Source organism: Eurytemora carolleeae, unplaced genomic scaffold, assembly GCF_000591075.1.
Source record: "Eurytemora carolleeae unplaced genomic scaffold, Eaff_2.0 scaffold1262, whole genome shotgun sequence".
Lineage (NCBI taxonomy): Eukaryota > Metazoa > Arthropoda > Copepoda > Calanoida > Temoridae > Eurytemora > Eurytemora carolleeae.
The window spans coordinates 1-25,468 of NW_019397148.1; the positions used below are offsets into that span (position 1 = coordinate 1).

General features: G+C 32.2%; 3 protein-coding genes across 6 annotated transcripts in view; 2 read left to right on the plus strand and 1 right to left on the minus strand.

The window, feature by feature from the left end:
• Positions 1-457: 457 nt before the first annotated feature.
• Positions 458-7,548, plus strand: LOC111712339 (glycine receptor subunit alpha-2; the record flags this gene model as incomplete). The annotated part of the gene is given in 10 exon segments (XM_023486917.1): positions 458-505; positions 1,145-1,229; positions 2,762-2,861; positions 3,650-3,746; positions 4,014-4,079; positions 4,681-4,784; positions 5,433-5,480; positions 5,753-5,810; positions 6,026-6,135; positions 7,355-7,548. Coding segments are annotated over 10 exon segments (753 nt in total), but the record flags the coding sequence as incomplete, so codon positions are not given.
• Positions 7,549-8,408: 860 nt separating this feature from the next.
• Positions 8,409-18,036, minus strand: LOC111712341 (uncharacterized). 2 transcript variants are annotated; one of them, XR_002767427.1, is made up of 11 exons: positions 17,882-18,036; positions 17,310-17,399; positions 14,616-14,718; positions 14,391-14,434; positions 11,782-11,820; positions 11,513-11,569; positions 11,127-11,213; positions 10,001-10,082; positions 9,521-9,624; positions 8,893-9,011; positions 8,409-8,682 (listed from the first exon to the last, which is right to left on the minus strand). XR_002767427.1 is itself a non-coding variant. In XM_023486921.1 (10 exons), exons 1-10 carry the CDS (start codon positions 17,926-17,928, stop codon positions 8,990-8,992), a joined length of 675 nt encoding a protein of 224 aa, XP_023342689.1. In that variant the 5' UTR covers positions 17,929-18,036; the 3' UTR covers positions 8,867-8,989. The 2 variants fall into 2 exon arrangements, 1 of the variants encoding a protein (XP_023342689.1); XM_023486921.1 differs by lacking the exon at positions 8,409-8,682 and having other exon boundaries at positions 8,867-9,011.
• Positions 18,037-18,588: 552 nt separating this feature from the next.
• Positions 18,589-25,468, plus strand: part of LOC111712340 (kinesin-like protein KIF19) — a 28,674-nt gene continuing 21,794 nt past the window's right edge. For all 3 annotated transcript variants that reach the window (XM_023486919.1, XM_023486918.1, XM_023486920.1), the window contains exons 1-12: positions 18,589-18,723; positions 20,652-20,735; positions 20,944-21,028; positions 21,226-21,255; positions 22,080-22,199; positions 22,634-22,729; positions 22,864-22,915; positions 23,095-23,144; positions 23,394-23,449; positions 23,673-23,704; positions 23,923-23,974; positions 25,053-25,128. In XM_023486919.1, coding sequence (XP_023342687.1) covers positions 18,638-18,723; positions 20,652-20,735; positions 20,944-21,028; positions 21,226-21,255; positions 22,080-22,199; positions 22,634-22,729; positions 22,864-22,915; positions 23,095-23,144; positions 23,394-23,449; positions 23,673-23,704; positions 23,923-23,974; positions 25,053-25,128 — 819 coding nt within the window. In that variant the 5' untranslated portion in view covers positions 18,589-18,637. The remainder of the gene's footprint in view (positions 18,724-20,651; positions 20,736-20,943; positions 21,029-21,225; positions 21,256-22,079; positions 22,200-22,633; positions 22,730-22,863; positions 22,916-23,094; positions 23,145-23,393; positions 23,450-23,672; positions 23,705-23,922; positions 23,975-25,052; positions 25,129-25,468) is intronic.

A 25,468-nucleotide genomic window follows, 5' to 3' on the forward strand; every position in this document is an offset into this window, starting at 1 on the left:
TATCTTCTACAGTGTGTCCCAATAAAAATGGGAATTACGGGATGACTTTTAAATAGTATTTTATTCGCGCGGCCATTATCATTTAGTCTGATTTTCTAGATACAATAAACACTAATTATGGGCTTTCCAAAATATGGTCTGTCGGTTGTGTATCTTATAAAGTTAATAATTTTGTCCCAGTTTTATTAAATTGAATAAAAACAAAATTACCTTCATTTTTTGTGATACAATGACTCATACAAAATGCCGTGCACTCAATTCCAATATTTATTGACACATTGATCAGGCTCATTAAAAACAGAATAATTTTAGAAGTCATATCATCAACCTACTTTCACTAGAATTTCGTTCTGTTTAATTTCATTTATGTTTTATACAATTTCTTTTTATTTTAACGAGTAAATTATTCTGGAATCCTTTCTAAAATATTTATTCTCAACGTTTTGGACAATTTTAGGATTATTCGTGTGAGTTTGATTTATCCTACTATCCTTTCGATACTCAGGTTAAAATATATATTTTCTCACATTTTCCTTCTCATCAAATTGTAACATGAACACATATTTTTTCATGTACATGAAACTTTTTTTCAATATTTTTTACAAAAATATTTTTCTTTGAGAGTCTGAAGATGTAAATCTAGATAAATCCCATTTTAAAAATGGGATTACCTGATTCAGAACGGTAAACTTGAAACCATTCTGATTAATGCAATGGAAGAGATTGAGAGGATTCTCAGAGACTTTCTTCATAAAATAATGTTTTTCATAAAGATTCTATAGGAGTAGTTAAAAACACTTTTAGCTATAAAAATGATTATTAATTTTTGTTTAAATTTTTTTGACTGATAAGGCTCTGAAACTTTATTGAGTTATTATTAATCTTGAACACTTGATCTCGACATGTTGACACTTTTCAATATGAAGATATCTGCTTGATCCCATTTAATTAAAGCAATCCATGCAGGGTACAAACGATACTGGTTACCTTAAAGTAATTAAACTATTCAGTTTGCAAGAGATGGAGATCAAGGCTTGATCCAAGTATTTAAAACATAAAAATTCTGACTACAGGGCAAATCAAATCTATTACTCAAAGACAATACTTCAACTGTTTTATGATAACCACTGTACGATTATCGTAGGTTTGCCATATGCTGTTTGAACTGCAGGGGTTTACCAAGGAGTTTATAAGCCTGGAGGTTGACCAGGCTGGAGTAGAGTATCTAGGTACACGCTGCTCAACTAAATATACAGGGTGTCCCACGAAACATGACAGTTGACGAAAAGAATTAGACGCATAGAGAATAGAATATATAGAGAGGAATTTACTGGAAAAATGTGTAAAACGGCCATTTTGTTGTACTGTTTCCATACTGCAGGTGTACTTCACATATTTATGCTATATAACCTGTTGGGCCCTGGAATATCATTTTATAGAAAATCTAAAATTATTGTTAAAAGAAAACCAAATTATGAAATCGGCTGGTTTCATAATTGACCAATGATCATTTCACATAGACTCTATGCCTTCCACTTTACAAACGATGATTTTCCGTTATAACTATAAATCAAATGATGTTTTTATTCACCTAATTCATTATAAAGTTTATTTAACAGTTTAAAAAATTCGAAATTGAAATGGATAGTTTAGGGAACATACTGTATTAATGTACTCTACTGCATATAATTTGTGAACATTTACATGATCTGTACATTTTTTCAGTCCCTTTCAGGCTGAAAGGGACTGACAAAATTCATACCGAGAGATTCTTTAAATTCCTCTCTAATATATATTATATTCTCTATGATTAGACGTCTTCTTACATACTAATATGTTGTATGATACCAAAGAGAATAGTGAAGAAAATTTTATGGCACTTATGTTATAGTTAAATTCTAAAGTAAACTACATTTGACTAAAAGGTTTTTTAAACGAAATAAACTAGATTGATAAAGTCTTTATTATCATATGGAAGAAGACATTCAAAACTATACACCCATTGTCATTTTTCGTGGGACACCCTGTAGCAAATCTGTTGATATTTCTTGACATGCCAACTTCTTGAAATATAATTTTTCAAATCCATTGGGATTAAAAATGTATACATACACGTAAGGTAAAACAAAACTACATGATAAATATGTATTTACAAAATATTTTTGTTGTTCCCTAGTTTTTTCACTTCTGATACAAAGAAATTTTAATGTTATTTCATAACGTCTTGCGGTCTTTATTCCCCAAAATAAGCCATAAAATATTATCAAAAATAATATAAAAAGAAAGCTAGAATTATCTAAACATAAGTATGGTTTTCTTTTTATAAGATACAAGAAGGGTCTGTTATATATATGTGAAGGCTTGTGAGTCGTGCAATATTTCATATCAAAGCACAAGACATTCTTGTACAGTACAGTACAGTACAGTACAGTACAGTACAGTACAGTACAGTACAGTACAGTACAGTACAGTACAGTACATCAAAGCACATGACATTCTTGTGTTGTCTTTAAATTGTCATCTATTCTATATAATATATACATTGCTTGTTTTTAATATAAACCAAACCAACCAAAGGAATTGAATCTTTGTAACAAACTTCGATTTTATAATCCCTATATCTTTGCAACCTAATTTCGTAGACCTTATATATTTCAATCTGGGAATTCTGTTGGAACAGATAACCTAAGTTTGAAATTTCAAAGGTATACTCCATCAGGTTGTAAAGATATAGGAACTCTAAAATTCCTTTGTGTATCAGGAAAGAGAGACCTTCTTGAATACCAGATCCAAGATGAACGTCTTTTTATTGATAATTCAAATGAAGGAAGCAGAGCCGAGGTTAAAGTTGTGTTCAGGAGGTCAGAGTTGATAAATTATTGAAATTTACAGAATCATTAAAAATTGCGTCCATAAAAATGTGTTATCTTGAAGGGACTGTAAACGTGGCGTGACCGTTCTTAAAATTTGTAATCACTGTAAACAGAACTGTAGGAATAGTTTCAAGTGACTATCCATGTATAAATGACAATGCCCGTATAGAAACAGAACCCAATTTAACGCTGTAGTCTGATCAAGTATTACTCAGATATTCATGTCTTTGTTTTAGGACAATTGATTAATTTCACTCGTGGTTTCTCTGCGAATGTGACTTGCGCATATCTTGCTTCAGAAACATTTGAGAAATCATGAGAATTAAACACTTTTCAAGATTAAAAAACTACGTTAAACTCCATATTTCTATTCAGATGAAAGTTTCATGGTTATACATCGGACATGCCCCTCTTTTTGAATGAAGGTTACTTGAAATTACGCCTCCAGTCTCTTTAATTTTGTTTAAAATAAAATATACAAATATGATACGTATGAATGATATTTGTCAAAAGCTCTGTCTATACAAAAAGAGAAAGATTTTTGATAATTTTTTTTAATCTTATTAATTTTAATATATTGCAATGTATTATTTCATTAATTTTAATATATTGCAATGTAAATCAAATATAAATCTATGAAATATGAAGAGGCCTTTTAGACCTTCCTTTCTCCAGCCTGTTGGAAGAGTCCATCCTTGCGTATTGTGCAGATCTAACATTAAAGTTATATTGTATGTCCTATGTTAAATGAATCTCACTGTATCGTTATTTTAAAGGAGGATAGAATACCATCTGTTTGGAGTATTTGTTCAGCAGAAAATATTGATTGTTGTTGGATTCTTAACTTTCTACTTCGAGGTCACTAACTTCTCGGTAGGTAGACATCCAGGCCATTGGACACTTGAACACATTGACACTTGGACTTACTAATACTTAGACTTTTGGACTACAGAACAGAAATGAATTTGAGAACTTATCTATATAATAAAATTAGCTGATTTTTTTTTCAAAATTGGAAATGCTTTCTCTTCCAAGAGTGCCTTTAAAATTCCATGGGCAACGCCGAACCCTGCAAACTTTTGCAAATTTTAAAAGCTGAAAAATTTCTTAAATAAAAAATAAATACTTTTTCTGGTTTAGGACAGAGTTATGGTGAGCCTAACACTAATGCTGGTTATAGCAACTATATCTGATGGAATTAAAGTTGTAAGTTATTTTCATAGATTAATTAGAAATAACAAATAGAGCACTATTGTCTTTTCAAGATTTAGGGATTTTTGTTCATAATAACCCTGAGGTAGAAGCCCAATGGAGTTACGCGTATGCTTTAATTGTCATTCAACGCAGCATGTGCGAAAATCCTTTGGGCTTTTGCTTCAGGGTTATTGTGAACGGAAAACCCTAAATCTTGAAAAGACGACATTTAGTGTTCTGTCTGTTATTGTTAAATAATCTATGGTTATTTTTATTAATTTTAATTATTGCAATGTAAATCAAACATAAATCTATGAAATATGACAAGGCCTTTTGGACCAAATATTTTACTAAAAATGCTGCAAAAAAAGTAATTTTACAACGTATACAGCTGACTGCAGTGAAAATTCCAGAAAGTTGTAGAATAAAAAAAGACGTATATTTTAAGTTTTTAACAATATTTCATTGTATTTGACTTGCTGTGTTATTTGACTTAAGTCTAATAGTCGTGTTCATATTCCAGAGTTTTCTGGTATTTATACTTTATGTACAAAGATACAAGTTACATTTAATGCTGGTTAACATTTAAACATTCTTACCAACTTAATTCTAGACTCTACCCGCCACCCCGTACCTCAAGTTAATAGATATCTGGTTATTTTTCTCAATGAACTTGATGGTTTTAACCCTACTTTTCCATACTATACTTCTTCACAGGTTAGTGTCCGAAATAGTTTCATTTACTTTCTGAAACAGGAGTTAAGACATATTGTGGAACTACAATACTGCTTATTAGGTCGATAAAGAGAAACAGATAAACATTTTTTAATCTCTATATCTTTGCAGCATGTAAATCTTAGATAATATCCAACTAATTTATAGCAAATCAAAGGTCTACGACATCAGGTTCCAAAGATATTATGATTAGAAAGTTCTAGCAAGTAATCATTTCTACTTAACTAGCCTTAGAGGGCGCTTCGCGCTCATCTTCTAAATTAATTGTGAACATGTTCTCTTTGTGTACATCGTAAAACAAAGCAAAAATAATTCGCGGATTTTCACAAAAATTTCGTGGATTTTCAAAATTTTAAAAAATTTAATGGAGATCGAATTTTGATGGAGACAAATATTTAAAATTTCAATCATTCATAAACCTTCCCTGGGGTCCCCAGATGTCCCACAAAAAATTTGGGCCCGATCGGTTCAGCCGTTTTGACGTTTATTGGATACAAACAGACAAACAGACAGACAGACAAGCCAAATTTATATATAGATGTACCATTAAAGAAATCCAGGTTAAAAGAATATACAAAGAAAAATTTTGACATGAATAATTCAAAATATTTCAAAGATCTGTTTATCTAGGGTACTCAAGGAGAATAAAGTGGTTCAGAGTCTAGGGGGCGGTAGCAGGTATATTTAAAAGACCAGGGGGAGAGAAGATATGGGGGGGTACAACAGATACATATAAAAGATCAGGGGGGGGGAAGTGGAAGAAGATATGGAGGGGGGTGGGTGCAACAGATACATATAAAAGATCAGAGGGGGGACTTGCAAGAATTATATCCGAAGGAGCAGGTATGATCATGTTTAAATGTAAATCATGATTAATTCTGAAACTCCAATTTGATTATATATAATTGATTGATTAATTGATTAGTCGATAAATTGATTATTTGATTCAGGCCAAGATCTGCCTTCACCAAGCTACTGAGGATTCAGGATGCAGATGTTGATTCAGAGGTTTACTAATAAAATTTTCAATACAACATTTGAAAAATTTTTAATTCATGGAATAAAACTTGACTAAAAAAAACAAGATTAATTTTATTAAAATAAATGTATTTCATATTTATCTTTAACTTTATTTATCTTTTGATTATTATTGAGCCTTAATATGTTCACGGTTTGTCATTATTCAGCTTAAAAATTGTCTAAATTGCTAATGAATATTGTAGACTCTGACTGATAGTATCCGGTTGAACCGTATTGGTAAAGTGTTGTATGCAGGATCCACACTCACTTTCTGGTTCTTCTTCTGGATCATTGCACTCATTGAATTCTTCAGGTAATAATAATAATAATCACCAGATACCAGTAAATAAGGAATTTTAACATTTAAACCCCCCCCCCCCCCATTAAATCAATTTTAAAAATAATCAATTCAAGGAATATATATTGCATGAACCTCCATATTTATATTTGTTTACAAAAGAGTGTAGGGCAGCCTCAACTTTCAAGGAAGAATTTAAGCAAAGAAACTGCACACTTATGAAAAACTCAAATTTTCCTATCCCTATTTCATCGCAATCTGATGGTCTAATCTTAATATTTTAAACCAAGTCTATTTGATCTGGTGGAACTAATAGATTACAAGTCTTAAAGTAAAGGGTGTCCTAATAAACATGGGAATTCAGTGACGAATTCAATATCGTCTTTTTAAGTAATTCATTGATTTAGTATAGTAATCCCTACTGAGAAAGCTGTAGTCCGTAAGATTTTCGTCTGCTATGTTTACAATTTGATTATTTATGTTTTGACTGCATATGCAGTTGTACTGTACATGTAATAGCAAAAGAAAATTACAGTATACAAACTAAGTAAACTTGTCCGTCTTCACTGTTTATCTTGCAAAGAGATTATAGACACATCTTTATAGCCAAATGCCGTTTTCATTAAAAAAAAACTCTAGCTGCGGACATAATCATATTATTATGGCTTTTGAAATAGGGTATTGCAATGCTAATTGATAACAAAGACGATATCGAATTCGTCACTGAATTCCCATGTTTATTGGGACACCCTGTACAATATAAGGTTAAACAACTTGAATTAGTGGAAAGCGTTCAGTTCATTTATAGCTTATTGTTTTTGTACTTCCAGAAAACTTTATGAACTAAACAGTACACAGTACATAGTACACAGTATATAGTACACAGTACACAGTACACAGTACACATTTATTTTGTAAATAAAGATGGAGGCTTACTAGCGTTCCTTCCTTGAAATCTCTTTATTGTAGTTTTAAGATAAACTATCCAAACAAATATGAGCTACAAGAAAAACCTAAGTTCTTGCCTCAAACTCAAATTTTTCAAATCTGATGGCGAAACCTTTGATATTCCAAACTTGATCTTTTTTGATCCGACAGAATTCATAGTTTGAAATATCAAAGATCTACTCGACAATATCTGATTAGATGTAAAAAACAAAAATCAGAGCAAAAACTCATTTCCTTTTTTATCCAAAGATTAAAGAAAATTGTTAACATATTGTTTTTTGTTTAGGCCTGCTGAGCAGTATATAAACCAACGGGTTTCCTAATCTATCTAATCGGTGGTGTATTTTTCGACCTACGCAAATCCGCTATACTCCACTTCTGGGCTACGCCAAATCCTCTATAGTACACATCCGACCTACTAGCACGTGATTTTACAGCTGCTATATGGACTTGTGGCCGCAGCGCCGGCCCCTAGCCTGTCCTAGCCGCGGCGCTCGGCCCCCTAGCAGCTGTCCTAGCCGCAGCGCTCGGCCCAGAAATGGTCTTAACCTAACCTTCAAATAATACAAAAAGAAACAGCTGGCGTAGGTCCGATATTGCAGTAGCTCGGAAAGTTAATAGGTCGGAAGTTCAGTAGGGGGGATGTTGCGTATTGACGATGTAACATTACCATCTAATCTAATACTATTTATCTATGTACTAATATTCACTATTGTAAATCAATCATCAAATAAACAATTGCAATTCAATTCATTTATTTATGATGTTTGTATAGACATTTAACAGTATATATGCCAGACAAAAATAAATTATCGTCAGCTAAACATTTAGCGTTTAATGAACTGCAGTAGTTTTAAGTTCCCTTCCAGACGCGCAATGACAGAGATTTCCTTGGTTTTAGACAAGAAATTGAACCCCGATTGGGGTTTGAGAGGATACACTACATTTTCACGACACTCTATTTCCAGCCTAAAAAGGAATTCTCAGTCAATGGGGCACCCTGTATCTAAAGTGGGTCGTCTAACGTTAGTCTAAATCAAAGAAGAATTAAGACCGCAGTAATTAATTGTATTTACTTATACCCACACAGTGCGACAATATAACCAAAATAAATTAAATGTATTTACTTATACCCACACAGTGCGACAATATAACCAAAATACAGTGCGACAATATAACCAAAATAAATTTAATGTATTTACTTATACCCACACAGTGCGACAATATAACCAAAATAAATTAAATGTATTTACTTATACCCACACAGTGCGACAATATAACCAAAATAAATTAAATCAAAGTTTTGAAAATAAACACATTAAAAAGATAATCATTCAAAATTGCTTAAGTTCAATTTAAAATCAAAACAACTATTCTGTACTTGATCATATGATGTTATTTACACTGTACTGTAGTGTACTGTAGTGTACTGTAGTGTACTAGAATGTCCAGTGAAGTACAATTATGTTAACAGGCAAAGTTATCACAATTTCTGCTATCAAATCTGTTTCTATATTAATATTTATTCCGCCAGACTTTTTTAATTCTGTCATATTATCGAATTGGTTGTGGAGTTATTTTCTAAATATCACAGATTTATATATGATTAAAAAACTTGATTGGGTTAAGGCCAAATAATAATCTCAGTTTAAAAACCATTTGAAGAAGTTAAAATTAAATAGTAAAAGTATCAAAAACTAAAATTCTGGAAAGCATCTATCTAAATTGACAGTACTAAAAAAAAACAAAATAAAAGATGTTATTCTAGTAAGGCCAATTTGATTTTTTTTCACTTATAAACGTTTATGATTTCATTTAATTAACCCCGGTAAGCTTGATATTTCATATGATTTATGTACAATTAAAAATATTTTCAATTGTTTAGTAGCAATGCAACACCTCCGGTAGATTACACGGTCTCCTAATCTCGACGATAAATAGCCCTGAAACAATATTTAACTGTTAAAAACGGTAAAATAACATATTTGTCTCACTCAATTCCCTTTCCCCCATAAACACCTGTATTCCCATCACAAACTAATGGACCAAATAAATGCAAAGATTGGTTTTGTACTGAAAAAAAGTCGGAATTGTTAAGTCCGTTAAAAAATTTGGCAAGTTGAATTCCTACTTCACATATTAATCAAAGCTTCGAAAATCATAATTAAACTAAAATGCAACCAAGGGAAAATCATAATTAAACTAAAATACAACCAAGGGAAAATCATAATTAAACTAAAATACAACCAAGGGAAAATCATAATTAAACTAAAATGCAACCAAGGGAAAATCATAATTAAACTAAAATACAACCAAGGGAAAATCATAATTAAACTAAAATACAACCAAGGGAAAATCATAATTAAACTAAAATACAACCAAGGGAAAATCATAATTAAACTAAAATACAACCAAGGGAAAATTTATTTTAATAGCGTCTACCCCTCCTAACCTGAGCCAGGGTCTGGGCAGATATTGAGAACCGTCGAAATGCTCGAAATAATCGTCAACGGAAGGATGAAGAATCTTGGTATGCTTTACTATCTCCATATTCTCCTTGAACGTAACATAGTGAAATAAACATACACAAAATGGGAAAATCTGTAATTTAAACAGATTGGTATCTTTGCATATATTGTCAAATGTACAGATATCCACTCAGACAAAGATATATCTTTTACGATTGGGCATCGCGGTTAATCTTTTTTTCCTTTAGCCTTCAGGACATTCCAGAAAAGTTCAAAGTCTAACATGATCAAAATTTTATTCACTTTTCAAGTTTGCTTTTATGAAAAGTCTATACAAAACAAAACCAATCTTTCGTTATCAAAAGATTTGAGTAAAGAGGAAAAACACCTAATTGTTAATGTCAATGTTAATGTGCCCTTGCGTTTGAGATCGTGTACACCGTATAGCAGTGTACATAAACTACCTGTGGTACATATGTTATCTGAGGTACAGGCCTATCCCTAGTATCCACTAGTATTGCGTAATTAGGTTGAGAACTCCATCCCCTGCAAACATAAAGCTAGGTGTAACAGCTTACAGAGTACAGTTTACTGAGCACAGTTCACAAAGTACAGTTTACCGAGTACAGTTTACAAAGTACAGTTTACAGGGTGCAGGTTACAGAGTATTATTTACCGAGTACAGTTTACCGAGTACAGTTTACAGAGTATAGTTTACAGAGTATAGTTTACGGAGTATAGTTTACGGAGTCCAGTTTACAAAGTACAGTTTTCAGAGTAAAGTTTACAGAGCACAGTTTTCAGAGAATTGTTTAACAAGTACAGTTTACAGAGCACAGTTTACAGAGCATAGTTTACAGAGTAAAATTTACCGAGTACAGTTTACAGAGTACAACTTACAGAGTACAGTTTATAGAGTATAGTTTACAGAGTACAGTTTACCGAGTACAGTTTACAGAGCACAGTTTACAGAGCATAGTTTACAGAGTAAAATTTACCGAGTACAGTTTACAGAGTACAGCTTACAGAGTACAGTTTATAGAGTATAGTTTACAGAGTACAGCTTACAGAGTACAGTTTACAAACTACAGTTTACCGAGTATAGCACAGTTCACATGGAAAAAAAGGACAGTTTACAGATTACAGAGTAAAGTTTGCAAATAAACAAATTTGGAAATAACTAATATTATAAATAATCCGGAATAAGATAAATTGATTGATAACTTATTACTAGTGTTTGACCTTCAGATTCATGCACCAATAATCAAAACATAGACCTAATCTAATGCTGCCTTTAATTGCTCTCAAAATCACCAGAACTATTGAGAGTTTGGTATAAAGTTCAATTTATTGAATAAAACCATGAATATGTCTAATTCTGAACGAAATCATTCATATCCTTAGTAATTATGAAAGCACAAAAATGGCAGACCACATTTTGGAAATGGCAGGACTAGGGCTAATCTGTGATTATTGTTTTATAAAAATATATGGCTAAAACAGGTTACCAATGGTGAATGCAGAAAACCATTTCTTAGGTTAAACTCAAAAGCGACTGTATATGAGAAATCATTTTATCACTTATATTACCTATTTCCTTTATGCATCTCTTTTAACCAGAAGTCAGGGGCCCGAGCTTCCTCGTCCCAGCCAATAATAACACCTCTATACCCCCATCTATAAAATCATTATCTTAGTTTTCAAATTTATTTCAATTTATTTTTTCATTAAATGTCATTAACCTTTTCATGCGGGAATATTAAAAGAGTTACAAGGACAAAACTTTTTTATTTCTTTAAAATAGGATATTTTATCAAACATTTTAATACGGGTATCTCGAACTACTCAGTTCAAATTCATTTGTCAAAGATTTTTAATTATCTAAATTTGGATTAGGTTAAAATTAGATTTTTATGGAAACAGATTTCAGTTTGAAAATATGTTGTATCACAATATTAAGTTTACTAAAAATTTACCTTGCATGCTTCATCACTTGACCTACTCTATACTTGACAGCAGGTGGTCTTGTTTCTCTAAATAATTATGGAAGGATTACAAAAAATCACATTAAATAAATACTTTCAGAAAAAGTACCAGATGAAATAAAAAAAAAGCATAAAAAGAGACCGGCGGAATTGAGAAAACAGATTTAATTTTTAAAAGATACAAGTTATAATATCCAAATTTAACGAACATTTTTTTAAAATCTTTAGGTCTTGTTTAAAAAAATGATTAAATTCTACACCTTGGATCCGGGCTCTGGCCAAAGTGTCCGTTCTTGTCCCTGAACATTTAGAACTTTTATTATTTTTCAGACAAAACATCTGTCAACATCAAAAATTTAGAACTTTTATTAATTTTCAGACAAAACATCTGTCAACATCAGAAATTTAGAACTTTTACAAAGCATATGTCAACATCAGAAATTTAGAACTTTTATTAATTTTCAGACAAAACATCTGTCAACATCAGAAATTTAGAACTTTTATTAATTTTCAGACAAAACATCTGTCAACATCAGAAATTTAGAACTTTTATTAATTTTCAGACAAAGCATATGTCAACATCAGAAATTTAGAACTTTTACTAATTTTCAGACAAAGCATATGTCAACATCAGAAATTTAGAACTTTTATTAATTTTCAGACAAAGCATATGTCAACATCAGAAATTTAGAATTTCCGCAATTAGAAAAAATAAGGTTTTGGTAAAAAAAGAAATAGTGCAAAATTTCAATAAAAACTGCTCAAATAAGTACAATGATTTGTCCATTTTGCTTCATTATATTTGTAAAAAAGAAATAGAGCAAAATTTCAATAAAAACTGCTCAAATAAGTACAATGATTTGTCCATTTTGCTTCATTATATTTGTAAAAAAGACATAGAACAAAATTTCAATAAAAACTGCTCAAATAAGTACAATGATTTGTCCATTTTGCTAAATCATATTTGTAAAAAAGAAATATAGCAAAATTTCAATAAAAACTGCTCAAATAAGTACAATGATTTGTCCATTTGCTTCATCATATTTGTAAAAAAGAAATATAGCAAAATTTCAATAAAAACTTCTCAAATAAGTACAATGATTTGTCCATTTTGCTTCATCATATTTGTAAAAAAGAAATTCAAAAAAGAATTCAAGCTTTGTACATTACACAAAACGACAATAATGCACAAAACGTATTTTCTTGTATACGCAATTTATAAAAATCAGACCTATCCAATTAGGCGTTTTTCTTATTTAAATGAACTAGAAAAATATGAGAACTTTTTTATCAAAGCTAAGATATGAGAACTTTATTAAAAGCAAAACTTTCATAATAATAGGTTAGCCACAAAAGGCGAGAGTATAAAGACGACTGTACGGAATTTATTCAGTATTTTTTCTTACTGATTTAATTCCTTGCAACTTTAAACTTGCTTCTTTCTTCGCCAAATAATTTGGTATACAAAAAAACGCCTTTAAATCGTTCTAATTTATAAGATTTAGGTCTCAATCTTTGTGGGTAACTCTGTAACATAATGATTTAGTTTCTCTACGGATAATTAGTAATAATTTAGTTTGCCTAAAGTTGGTATTTTGCACAGAACAGATGTGAATTAATAATCAGCTTTTTAGTTTTAGAAATTAAACTATGATGTGCAATCATTTGTAAAAACTAACAACTGTAACAAAATATCTAGTTATCATATTATCTTAAATCAAGCCAATAAACGAATATGTTGATACTATGCATGGGATTGTAAGCAAACAAATATAAAAAATGTTGTGTCTGATTTTGCCCGAATTCTTTAGATCCGAGAGGTTTAGAAGTCAAGTATGAGAAAAGCTAATTCTTCTTTTACATAATATATATTACACAATTCCACTCTTCTTTTTTTCTCCACAACACTTAATAAAGTGAAGCTGTAGATTGAAAAATTTATAAAACAAACGTAAATTTTTTTTTTTTTTAAATGTATAATTTGATGAGTATGACACGTCATAAATAATCTGTTTTTAACTTCTTTGCGCAAACAATTCAATGCAAATAAGAACGATAACAATATAACCTGCATTAATGATTGTTTTGAGTACTCCAGACCCTATTCTTAGTTCTGTAAATACCAAATATGTCGATAAAATAATACCCCTTCAATATTTCAGAAAGAAAAATATATGTATTTAAAATTTAAATCTGACAGTTCCCTTGCAAATATTGACTTTTATGTTTGTAAAAAGATAGTAAAATATCTGGATGAATCAAATTTATCAACATATTCAAAATGCGAAAATGATAAAAATATTTTGATATGTAGTTTTTAGTCTAAGGAAGCTTATACGTAAGCAACAACAATAAACAAAAACTTTAGACATATTTCTATGACATTATGTGCTCTAAAAGCAATATTTTTAATTCCGTTTTCATTATAAAAAGTTCTGATTCAGATCCTTCCTTCAGGACTGCACGCAATAAATAATCATTGTACTCAAGATAAGCACAGCAAATTACATGGTTTGAAATGAAAACAATTTTATAATTAAATTTATTAAAAGTTTAATAAATTTTAAGAAATTAACCTCAAGTAAATTAGAATTTTTACACGAAACTTAATTCTTCGTATTATGTCTGGTAACCTTTCCTTATTGTAAATTTTTTAAATAGATCTTTTAACACGAACAAATCAGTTTTGTAAACTAAAGATAAAACATTAAAAGTCAAATGATTCTTAAAAACCTCAACTAAAAAAACACATAAATTAATATGAAAACACATAAATTAATATGAAAACACATAAATTAATATGAAAAATCATTAAATTCTTTGATTAAATTTTAGCCAAGTTTTAGATTGTGGATGAAAAAATATATACCTGTACTTAAACACCTCAACTGCAGGACATTCTCCATTAGGATCCTGATATATAGAAATATGATGAATAGAATTATTAAATAGAAATTATTTTATGATAAAAAATAAGAATTTCCGTAGAAATGGGGTTGGCTCGGGAAAAGAGATATTTAGTTAAGCATTGTTTCTTTCAAGTAGAAGTTTATCAGTCAAGGAATGCAAAACAGATAATTTTAATTGAAGCTACCTCAAGATCTATATCTGCCCAACCTCCAATAAGCTGGTCAAAAAGCATATTAGAGCACCAGATCTTCCAGTTATCCAACTTAAACCAGGAGTCCTTTAGTTCACTAAAATACAATAACAGTTATTCAACTTAACCATGAGCCCTTCCGTTCACTAGAATACAATTAAAAGTTATCCAACTTAAACCAAGAGTCCTTTAGTTTACTAGAATACAGTTAACAGTTTTCCAACTGAGACCAAGAGTACTTTAGTTCACTAGAATAAAATGAACAGTTTTTCAACTTAACCAGCAGTTCTTCAGTTCACTAGACTACAATTAACAGTATTCAACTAAAACCATGAGTCCTTTGGTTCATTAGAATACAATTAACAGTTATCCAACATAAACCAAGAGTCCTTCAGGTCACTAGAATACAATTTGCATTTAATTAAATTAAACAAAGAGTCCTTAAGGTCACTAGAACACAATTATCATTTAATTAACTTAAACCAAGAGTCTTTCAGGTCACTGGAATGCAATTAACAGTTTTCCAAATTAGACCAATATTACTTAAGTTCACTATTATACAATTAACAGTTATCCAACTTATACCAAGAGTACTTTAGTTCACTAGAATGCAATTAACAGTTTTCCAACTTAGACCAAGAGTATTTTAGTTCCCTAGAATGCAATTACCAGTTATCCAACTTAGACCAATAGTACTTTAGTTCACTAGAATACAATTAACAGTTTTCCAACTTAGACCAAAAACAGTTTTTCAACTTAACCAGCAGTTCTTCAGTTCACTAGACTACAATTAACGGTATTCAACCATGAGTCCTTTGGTTCATTAGAATACAATTAACAGTTATCCAACATAAACCAAGAGTCCTTCAGGTCACTAGAATACAATAAGCAGTTGTCTAATTTAAACCAGGAGTCCTTCAGTTCATTTGAATACAATTAACAGTTGTCAAACATAAACCAGGAGTCTTTTAGTTCACTAGAATACAATTAATATTTAATTAACTTAAACAAAGAGTCCTTAAGGTCACTAGAACACAATTAACATTTAATTAACTTAAACCAAGAGTCCTTTAGGTCACTAGAATGCAATTAACAGTTTTCCAACTTAGACCAAGAGTATTTTAGTTCCCTAGAATGCAATTACTAGTTATCCAACTTAGATCAATAGTACTTTAGTTCACTTGAATACAATTAACAGTTTTCCAACTTAGACCAATAGTACTTTAGTTCACTAGAATGCAATTAACAGTTTTCCAACTTAGACCAAGAGTATTTTAGTTCCCTAGAATGCAATTACCAGTTATCCAACTTAGACCAATAGTACTTTAGTTCACTAGAATACAATTAACAGTTTTCCAACTTAGACCAAGAGTACTTTAGTTCACTAGAATACAATTAACAGTTTTCCAACTGAGACCAAGAGTACTTTAGTTCACTAGAAAACAATTAACAGTTTTCCAACTGAGACCAAGAGTACTTTAGCTCACTACAATTAACAGTTTTCCAACTTAGACCAATAGTACTTTAGTTCACTAGAATACAATTAACAGTTATTTAACTTAACCAAGAGTCTTTCAGTTCACTAGAATACAAGTAACAGTTATCCAACTTAGACCAAGAGTACTTTAGTACACTGGAATATAATTAACAGTTAAACCACATAAAACATAATACACCATCTATCAAGACAATAGACCTTATCTCCCAAGATAATACACCTCGTCTACAAAGATTAGACACATTATCTACCAAGATAATAGACGTCGTCTACCAAGATAATGTGCACCTTATCTATCAAGATATTGTGCACCTTATCATATATAATACACCTCGTCTACCAAAATAATACACCTTATCTACAAAGATAATACACCTAGTCCAACAAGATGATGTACACCTTATCTACCAAAATAATACACCTCGTCTAACAAGATAATAAACCTCGTCTACCAAGCTATTACACTTTATCTACCAAGATAATAAACCTCGTCTAAAAAGATAATACACCTCGTCTGCAAAGATAATAGACCTTATCTACTAAGATAATACACCTTATCTACCAAGATAATACACCTAGTCTACCAAGATAATACACCTAGTCTACCAAGATATTACACCTTGTCTACCAAGATAATAGACCTTATCTACAAAGATAATACACCTCGTCTACCAAGATAAAAGACCTAATCTACAAAGATAATACACCTCGTCTACAAAAGATATTACACTTAATCTACCAAGAAAATAAACCTCGTCTATCAAGATAATAGACCTCGTCTACCAAGAAAATACAACTCGTCTACCAAGATAATACCCCTCGTCTACCAAGATAATACACCTCGTCTACATAAGATATTACACTTTATCTACCAAGAAAATAAACCTCGTCTATCAAGATAATACACCTCGTCTACCAAGAAAATACACCTCGTCTACCAAGATAATACACCTCGTCTACCAAGATAATACACCTCGTCTACATAAGATATTACACTAAATCTACCAAGAAAATACACCTCGTCTACCAAGAAAATACACCTGGTCTACCAAGATAATCCACCTCGTCTACCAAGATAATACACCTGCTCTACCAAGATAATACACCTTGTCTATCAAGATAATACAGCTCGTCTACAAAGATAACACACCTCGTAAACCAAAAAGATAAAGCTTGTCCATAATCTTTACCTTAACTGTGTCACAATTTTGCTGATGGCGTATGTTCTAGATGCTTCATTGCTACCCATATAGTTGGTTAGAAACAGTTGCAATGGCAGGCTAGAAATTAAAACTTTTTTAAAATGTATTTGCGAGTACGTGTCGTCAGTCAGTTGTCTATACAGAAATTAGTCCCGGGGGGGGGGGGGGCATATATATTTATTTCTTCTTTCCAGAAGTTTTAAGTACCCGATGGAGCCTGAAACAAGCCTTAAAACGAACCATAAATTTCATTGATCCAGGGGGCTGAACCCCTATACACCCCCCTCTCCTCCTGTATACGAATTATCTGAATGATTAACGGCTATAAAGATTGACCTAGTAATTAGTTTCTCCACAATTAACAAAGGGAATAATGAGGTGTTTATTGGTCAAATAGGCCATATAAAAAGCTTGTAATGAATGGTGGCATAATATTCATAAGAAATAAGGATGCTGTAAGTATAAAAATTGTCAATTAAAATCAAAAGAGCAAATAACTAAAAACGTCAAGAAAAAACAACCATAAAATTAATTCGGAGCTTAACTATGGTTTTATTTACCTCAAAAATATTATAGCAAACTGAACATGTTCCCGTTGTATCGGCATCTTGCTCCACTATCCTGCCTCTTTCAACATTTTTGAAATATATGTAAATAGAGAAACAACTTGACGAGTAATGTTTGCATCTCAGCTGTTTGTTTTAGCAGACGGACGTAACGGTCTACTATTCGTGGACTTCTCCCGGATTTCCTTGTTTTTTGATTGGTTCATTCTTTCTTACCATGGAAAACGGTTTGCGTAAATGTCGTCCTAAAAATAATCAAGCAGGGGATTTGAATTCTAAATTAGAACATAAACTACATATGCTTCAGTTCTACATTGATTATCTACTTTTTTCTAGATCTCAAACTATGAACCAAAACTGTTAAAAACTTCAAATGAAGTGATTACTTTTAAAAGTAATTGTGCGAAATATGCTCAGTTTATGTGACGCATAGTTCGGTTGGTATGACAACAATTATTCTGACCAATGAGATTAATGAATGTACTACCTGCTCTCAATGAACCGCCAATATTTGAAAATGGCGGAACACCGAATAAGTGACAATTCTGGATCTACGAACGAGTGTGATCGGGAAAAATTCTGTCTTTCGAAAGTATTTAAAAATAATTCATATATCTATTTATGAAATTACTGTGAATCAGTTACTCGCTTTAGACTGTTTTATCAAAAGAGTCATGAGTGTTAATTGTGTAAATTTTATGGTTTTTATTTTTAAACTGCTATTTAGAAAATACATTGTCATGTAAAATAATGGTAAAGAATAATCTGCAGTTAAAGGGGCGGCTGAGCCCCCTCAAGTCCCCGGCAAGGGTCAAGCGCAGATCATTATCAAGCAGGTAGGAATAGCTTAGTGAAGATTATTTTTTAACCCCTCCTTTCTCCTCGGTCAAGTTTCACTAGTCTTTATCACATCCTTCTCGTCGTTAAATCACATTCTCTAGGGGTTTCCTTTGTAGTTTTCCAGTGAACGAATTTTGGACCCCCACGCCCCCCTCCTATCAATTTTTTACATGTGACCGCAGTGGTCATTTGACCGCAGCGCCCGGCCTCCTAGCCTGTCTTAGCTGCAGCGCTCGGCCTCAAGCCTGTCATAGCCGCAGCGCTCGGCCCAGAAATTGTCTTAACTTAACCTAACCCTAAAATAATAATAAAAAAATAATAATAATTTTGTTGAAATCTTGTACAAAAATGATAGGAGGTGGGGGGTTGGGTCCGAAATTCGTTTACTTGGACAGACCCTTTCCCTTTTCCCTGCTGGTTACTACACGTTGGGTCTGGGTATATTCCTAGAGAATGATTTTTGGACCTCCCTCCTATCAATTTTCTACATGACGAAATTAGTATTTATTTATTATTATTTAGGGTTAGGTTAGGTTAAGACATTTTCTGAGCCAAGCGCTGCGGCTAGGATGGGCTGGGGGGCCGAGCGCTGCGGCCACGGGTTTGGTTAGTTAAGACACTTTCTGGGCCGAGCGCTGCGGCTAGGACAGGCTAAGGGGCCGAGCGCTGCGGCCACATGCTCAATTATATCCATGTCTAACACATAAGATCCATGCACAAAATTTATAGGAGGGGGGGTCCAAAAATCGTTCTCAAGGAATATACCTAAATGTTCCATAACACAACAACCCCTTGGTAATTTCCTATTGTACGATTTTTCCCCCCCCCCCCCCCTCACTTATCAATTTTGTACATGCATCATGTAACAATGGATATAATTGGTTTTGTGGCCGCAGAACCTAGTCTGTCCTAGCCGCAGCGCCTGGTCCAGAAAATGTCTAAACCTAACCCTAAAATAACTTAAAATCTAGAATAATGAAAAAAAATCTTTTGCTGAAAAGTCGGTGGCCATGTACAAAATTTTTAGGGGGGTGGGGGCTAAAATCCTTCCTTAGGATAGACCCTCAACCCCATGTTTCTTAAGTGTTTCTTTTCTGCTCCTCTAAAACCACCATGGGATATCATATCAGGGTTGAAAAAATAGCGGGCCTCATCGTGTCTGCCGTTTTGTCGATGGAGGATTCGAGTAAACCTTTGGGTAAAGCCACCAAATGCTGGACCTACCTAAGCCGAAGCAAATTTTATTTTTCACATGTATGTTTTCATTGTATTGTGTAAAATTAGAATTTAAGGCACAATGAAAACGATTGGTTGAAAGGTATACTAAATCGTATGATTAAATGTCAAACCCCAAATTGATTAAAAACGAATTAAGGAATAAATGTTTATCTCAAGACAAGGCTGTTTATTTTCCCCCCCCCCCCCCCACCCCCCCCCCCCACGATTTGGAAGCCATTTTTCTCCCAGATGGTTTTATTTGCTGAATTAACCCTTTGGGAAAATTAGTGTTTCGGATCCGTATCATTTTGTTTCGGATCCGGATCCGGATCCGAGGTAACTTTTGATTCTGTGAATACTTTATATATTTGAAATTTGCGCCATGTGAGCATTTGCCGCTGAGTAATCCTAAAGTTAAAAATGTCGTCATTACTATTATATAAATGTAAATTTTCGTCATGTAAATAATACATTTACGAACCATTTTGATTTATTTATTCCATGGTTTTGGTTAATTTTTGGCGCTACCCGGATCCATATCAACGTTTCCTGATACGGATCCGGATCCGGATCCGACCAAATGATACGGATCCGGATCCGAAACGCTGGGGAAAATGATCGAATTGACCTTTTGGTGTCCAATTTTATATGGTTTTCATAGCATCACTAGATTTAAACCCCTATTTCTGAAGTTTACAATATCTAGGTCTGCTAGCACAAGCAGTGCTTCTGGTACAGGCTCTGCTGCTGCTCCTCTTGTAGCAAATATCAATGTTGCTGTTCGTGTCAGGTACTTGGGCCCAGGGGTGGTTATTTTCTTAAAGAATCACCCTCCCCATTTGAAATTAATTTTGCCCCAGAATTTATTTCGGGTGGGTTTTAACCACTGAATTGGGGAAAAAACTGATCAATTAGGGACTTTTTATATGTACGTCATACTTTTTTATCAACTAGATTTTTTAGTTTCAATTTTCTTTACTTTATTTTCAATATTTTAGACCGGAGAATTCTCGCGAGGAGGCCGGAGCATTCAGAACAATTGTCGATGTCGTCGATAAGAATATGCTGGTCTTTGATCCTCAGGTTAGATATTTGATTCAACAAACATAAAAATTATAAATATTTCATATTTTGCCTTAAATAAATGAGCAGACTTTTTTTTAATAATTATAATTTGTTATTTTTTGGCGTGTTTTTATATCCATTTTTATATATAAATCAATATGATAGTAACAATAAATATTTGATGACTTAATACTCACTTTTTTTCTTTCTTACAGGATGGAGACGATGAAGTATTTTTCTTTAAGGAAACCATATTTAACAATTTTTCTTAATTTTTACGAGTATCAAACATCTGAAACTTGTTACTAATACCGTAAACCTTTAAAATTGCAAAAGGTAATTTCAACATTTTGTCAATTTAGTTTCCAGACAAAGCCGGGTGGAAGTATTCAATAAAAAACTTTTATTTTTTCAGATTAATAAAAGAAGTAAAAAGAATAACTTTGAAATAAACCCAGATTATTGAATAAAGGGAATCGCTTGGGGTGTTCTGGTCCACAGTCGATTTTACCTATCAGTATTTACCTTCTCAATACGCATTTTATACACGCCTGGGGTCGTCTGTTAAATCCGCCCAGGCTTTGTTCTATTAATGATTCCTTAAAGGGAGTGACCGGCTATGTAAGGTAGTTGAACCGAGTACGCAGTGTTGGGGAAAACTTCTTTCGGATTCATTTGAGACATATTAAACTTTTAAAATATCTGTAAATCCTGAGTGAGCGCAAATTCGATGTTCAAAACTCCTACTACCCCAAAGTAGGAGTTTTGAACGTCAAATTTGCGCTCAAACAGATTAAGGGTTAATATGTCTCAAATGAATCCGAAAGAAGTTTTCCACAACACTGCGTACTCAGTTCAACTACCTTACATAGCCGGTCACTCCCTTTAATGCAGGCGAAAAAAACTGTTGTAAGTGAAATGAATTAAAAATATAAGAAGAGTGAAGGAAACTTTATGATAATTGCCAATGAAAGAGAGACCTAAACTATAAAAGTAAAAAATTAACTAATTACAGAACTAAGAAAGTTTGAATTTCGTGATGTGTATTGTTACATGTGGTTGGGTCTAGGGTAAACGGCAGGGAATGCGGGACTTGAACAAGAAAGAAAAGAAGGACAAGAAGTTCACCTTCGACAACGTATACGGACAGGAGTCCACAAACCAGGAAATATTCGAGGGAACTACCAAGGTAAATAACCCTCTGGTGTAAGAAATTGTCCTTTTGCTTTTATTAGTAAAAAAACTGTCTTTTTTTACCGAAAAATGTGTTTCATATCTTATTATTCATTTACATAAAAGGGCTAAAAATATAATTTTATATTATGTTTTCGACTCTTGAGAGAATATAAGAAATAATATTTTTTTATAAAAAAAAATCTCGTTCCAAGAAAATAATGGAGAAGATAAATGAACTGGAAAGGAGCTCAACACTTTCAAACTTAGGCTAGCCAGTTCTGGCTAAAATTGTAGTTTGTAATATTAAAGAGAGCAGGTTGAAATTATCCAATATCAAACAAATTTAGGTTGACGTAAATGTTTGTTTTTTTTCGAAATTTCCTGTGTTTTTTTTTGGGGGGGGGGGGCTCGACAATTGTAAATAAAATATTTTTATTTTATTTTCAGAACGTGGTCAATACGCTTTTCGATGGTTATAACTGCTGTGTGTTTGCTTATGGGGCAACGGGAGCTGGAAAAACTCATACAATGCTCGGATCTAAGGTAGCATTCAATCTTAAGACTTATAAATAGGACAGGACAAGACAGGACAGAAACGCTATAATAAACATTTTTTACGATTTATTTTAAACATTATTTTGATTTTGATTTTAAGGATTTTTACACATTTATTTCAGGACAACCCCGGTATAGTTTTTCTCACCATGGCGGAGATCTTTAATAAAATAGGGAAATAAGCTTCAAGTCAAATCTAAAATTCCACAAACTCTGAACATATCCTGTAACATGGTTATTTAATTTACACCGACTTTAAGTAACATAAATATAAGAACATACCGTCATTTATTCTTTTTATATAAGATCAAATAGATATTCTTAAAGTTTTTAATTTGAAAGTTTATTTGAAGATGTGCTTGGAGAGGAGACTCATTTTGAAATATTTATGAGCTATTTGGAGGTAAGCAACAATGCAAACAAAAAGATATAAAAAACGAACATTTAAAAAAATATTCTCGGTTTAGAGAGAACCATATACGATAAATGCCTTTTGTTTAAAGTGTTTAACCCCTTGTGGTGGCATGCAAAGCTCTTATCGATTTTAATCTGTAAATGATGCCATAAATCTTTAATGGGATTCTTTAAACTGAGGATTTCTGAATTTATGTTCACTTTACCTTTTAACTTGTTAATCTTTTCTATTCTCTAGGTGTATAATGAGGGATTAAGGGATCTCCTCGATATATCAAAAGTTCTTGTCATTCGGTAATCCTTCACAAATAATTGTAATTATTTAAAAAAAAAAAAAATCTAGCTCCTTAAAAAATTATTCTCCGCCGTCTCTGAAAAATGTATTGAACAATATCTAATAATGGTTTGAGGGGGTCGAAAACAGTTCTTGAATATATATACCCCTGCTTATATCGCGTAGTGAAAATTTAAAATTTAAAAAAATATTTGTAATAGTTAACTCTATTCTTATTTTCAGAGAGGACAACAAGAATGGAACATCTATATCAGGAAAACAAGCTTGTTCTCAATATTTTCAAATATTTTTCATATAAATTTTAGAAAATTTGTTTCTGTCGATTCTGGACACCTGGTTAATTTGTTAATATCGATTTAACTCATTTGCATTCATTTAGTTAACTATAAATTGATTTATTAATATATAGATAAATTGGTTGAATGATTGATTGGTTGCTTGCTTTGTTTTGTTAGATCAAAGCTTGTATTAGGTCTGAGCATTCACAAACCTAGTGGTCCAGCAGAGGTTCTTAATCTTCTCAGGTTTCTTTTTGATTGAGGGGTTCTCTGTTCTCTTCACGAGGGTGTCTCAAAAAATTTACAATTTCTGGTTCAATGAGACCAATTTTAGGCTTTTAGATCCGAAACTGACAATTTTAAAGGCTCCTAAAGCTGCCAAATGGAGTTAGGAAATTTTATAAAAATAAATAAAATCTCGGTTTGCACATAAGGGTCTATGCAGACTCGTTTGTAATCGGATTTCTAGATTGAGACCATTTTTAATTACTACGTACAAGTTCCGATTCAATGAGTCCAATTTTAGACTTGAAGATCAATAACAATTGTACTGTAATACACTGTAACGTAACTTTGAATATAAAATTGTGCAAATGGAGATTATCTTTTACTTTTTACTTTGCTCCAGTTGGAAACTTTAGGAGCCTATGAAATTGGTGATCTTAAATCTACAAGCTAAAAATTGGCCACATTAAATCGGTATTTGTACGTAGATATCAAAAATGATCTAAATCTTGAAAATCCGATTACAAACAAGTCTGTAGACCCTTACACAAATTAATGTGCAAACGAAGGTTATCTTATTTTTACAAAATTACTCACTCCAGTTGGAAACTTAAAGAGTCTTTAAAGTTCTCATTTTTAGAGCTACAAGCATAAAATTTGGCTTCTTGTACGAAAAATGTAAATAGATTTAAAAAATTGTCTCAATTCATGAAAATCCGGTTACATACGAGTCTGTAGACCCTTATTCCCCGTTTTTTTGAGACACCCTGTATTTTTTTTCCCCCCGTTTTTAAAGGGGAACTATAATAAGCCGCTTTACTCAACGGTTTACACAGAGTTTATTTAGTTGCTTTTGATGGATATAATGTATTTCCAATTCCATGCAGCCAATATGCAAAGAGTATTAGGGGACATGTAATAATTTTTTAATAAATAAACAACAAGTTACCTGGGGATTCCATTTTGGGTTCCTTTCAGATCTGAGGGGTTTATCTTTAATCTTAATTGTTTATCTTAGAATTAAGATAAAAAGAGAATTGAAAACTAATAATGAATCAGAACCGGCCGTAAACAACTTAGGAATTTTTAATTTTCTTAGTTATGGTAACAGTAACAGATCTCAGCACCCTACAGATCATAATAAGGAGTCATCTCGGTCTCATGCTGTTCTCCAGGTAGGTTCAAACTTCAAGTTCAGGTGTTCAGAGCTGGGAATTTTTGTATTAAATCTACAGCTGAGTCTAGGAGTTCTGAGATGGTAATTTTTGTATCGGATACCCGTAATCCCGATAGTTTGATCTCAATATTCACAGCAGGCACTTTTAAATTTGAAGCAGAATCTGCTTAATCTCTTGTTTTTTCAGTTTATCCCTTCTCTCATATGTCAAATGCATAATGTCACCACTTCTGATTGTCTGTTTCCGGGATATCTGATTGGAACTTCACAGGATATCGTGTAAAGATTAATTTAATATGTAGATTAATAGAAGATCGAGATTAAGCATTGATCTATAC

Coding starts and splice junctions, on each gene's coding strand:
- LOC111712341 (XM_023486921.1), bottom strand. CDS start 17,928: ATGCCGATACAACGGGAACATGTTCAGTTTGCTATAATATTTTTGAG. Junction 14,719..17,309: donor AAAATTGTGACACAGTTAAG/GTAAAGATTATG, acceptor ATTGTATTTTAG/TGAACTAAAGGACTCCTGGT. Junction 14,435..14,615: donor GGGCAGATATAGATCTTGAG/GTAGCTTCAATT, acceptor TCTATATATCAG/GATCCTAATGGAGAATGTCC.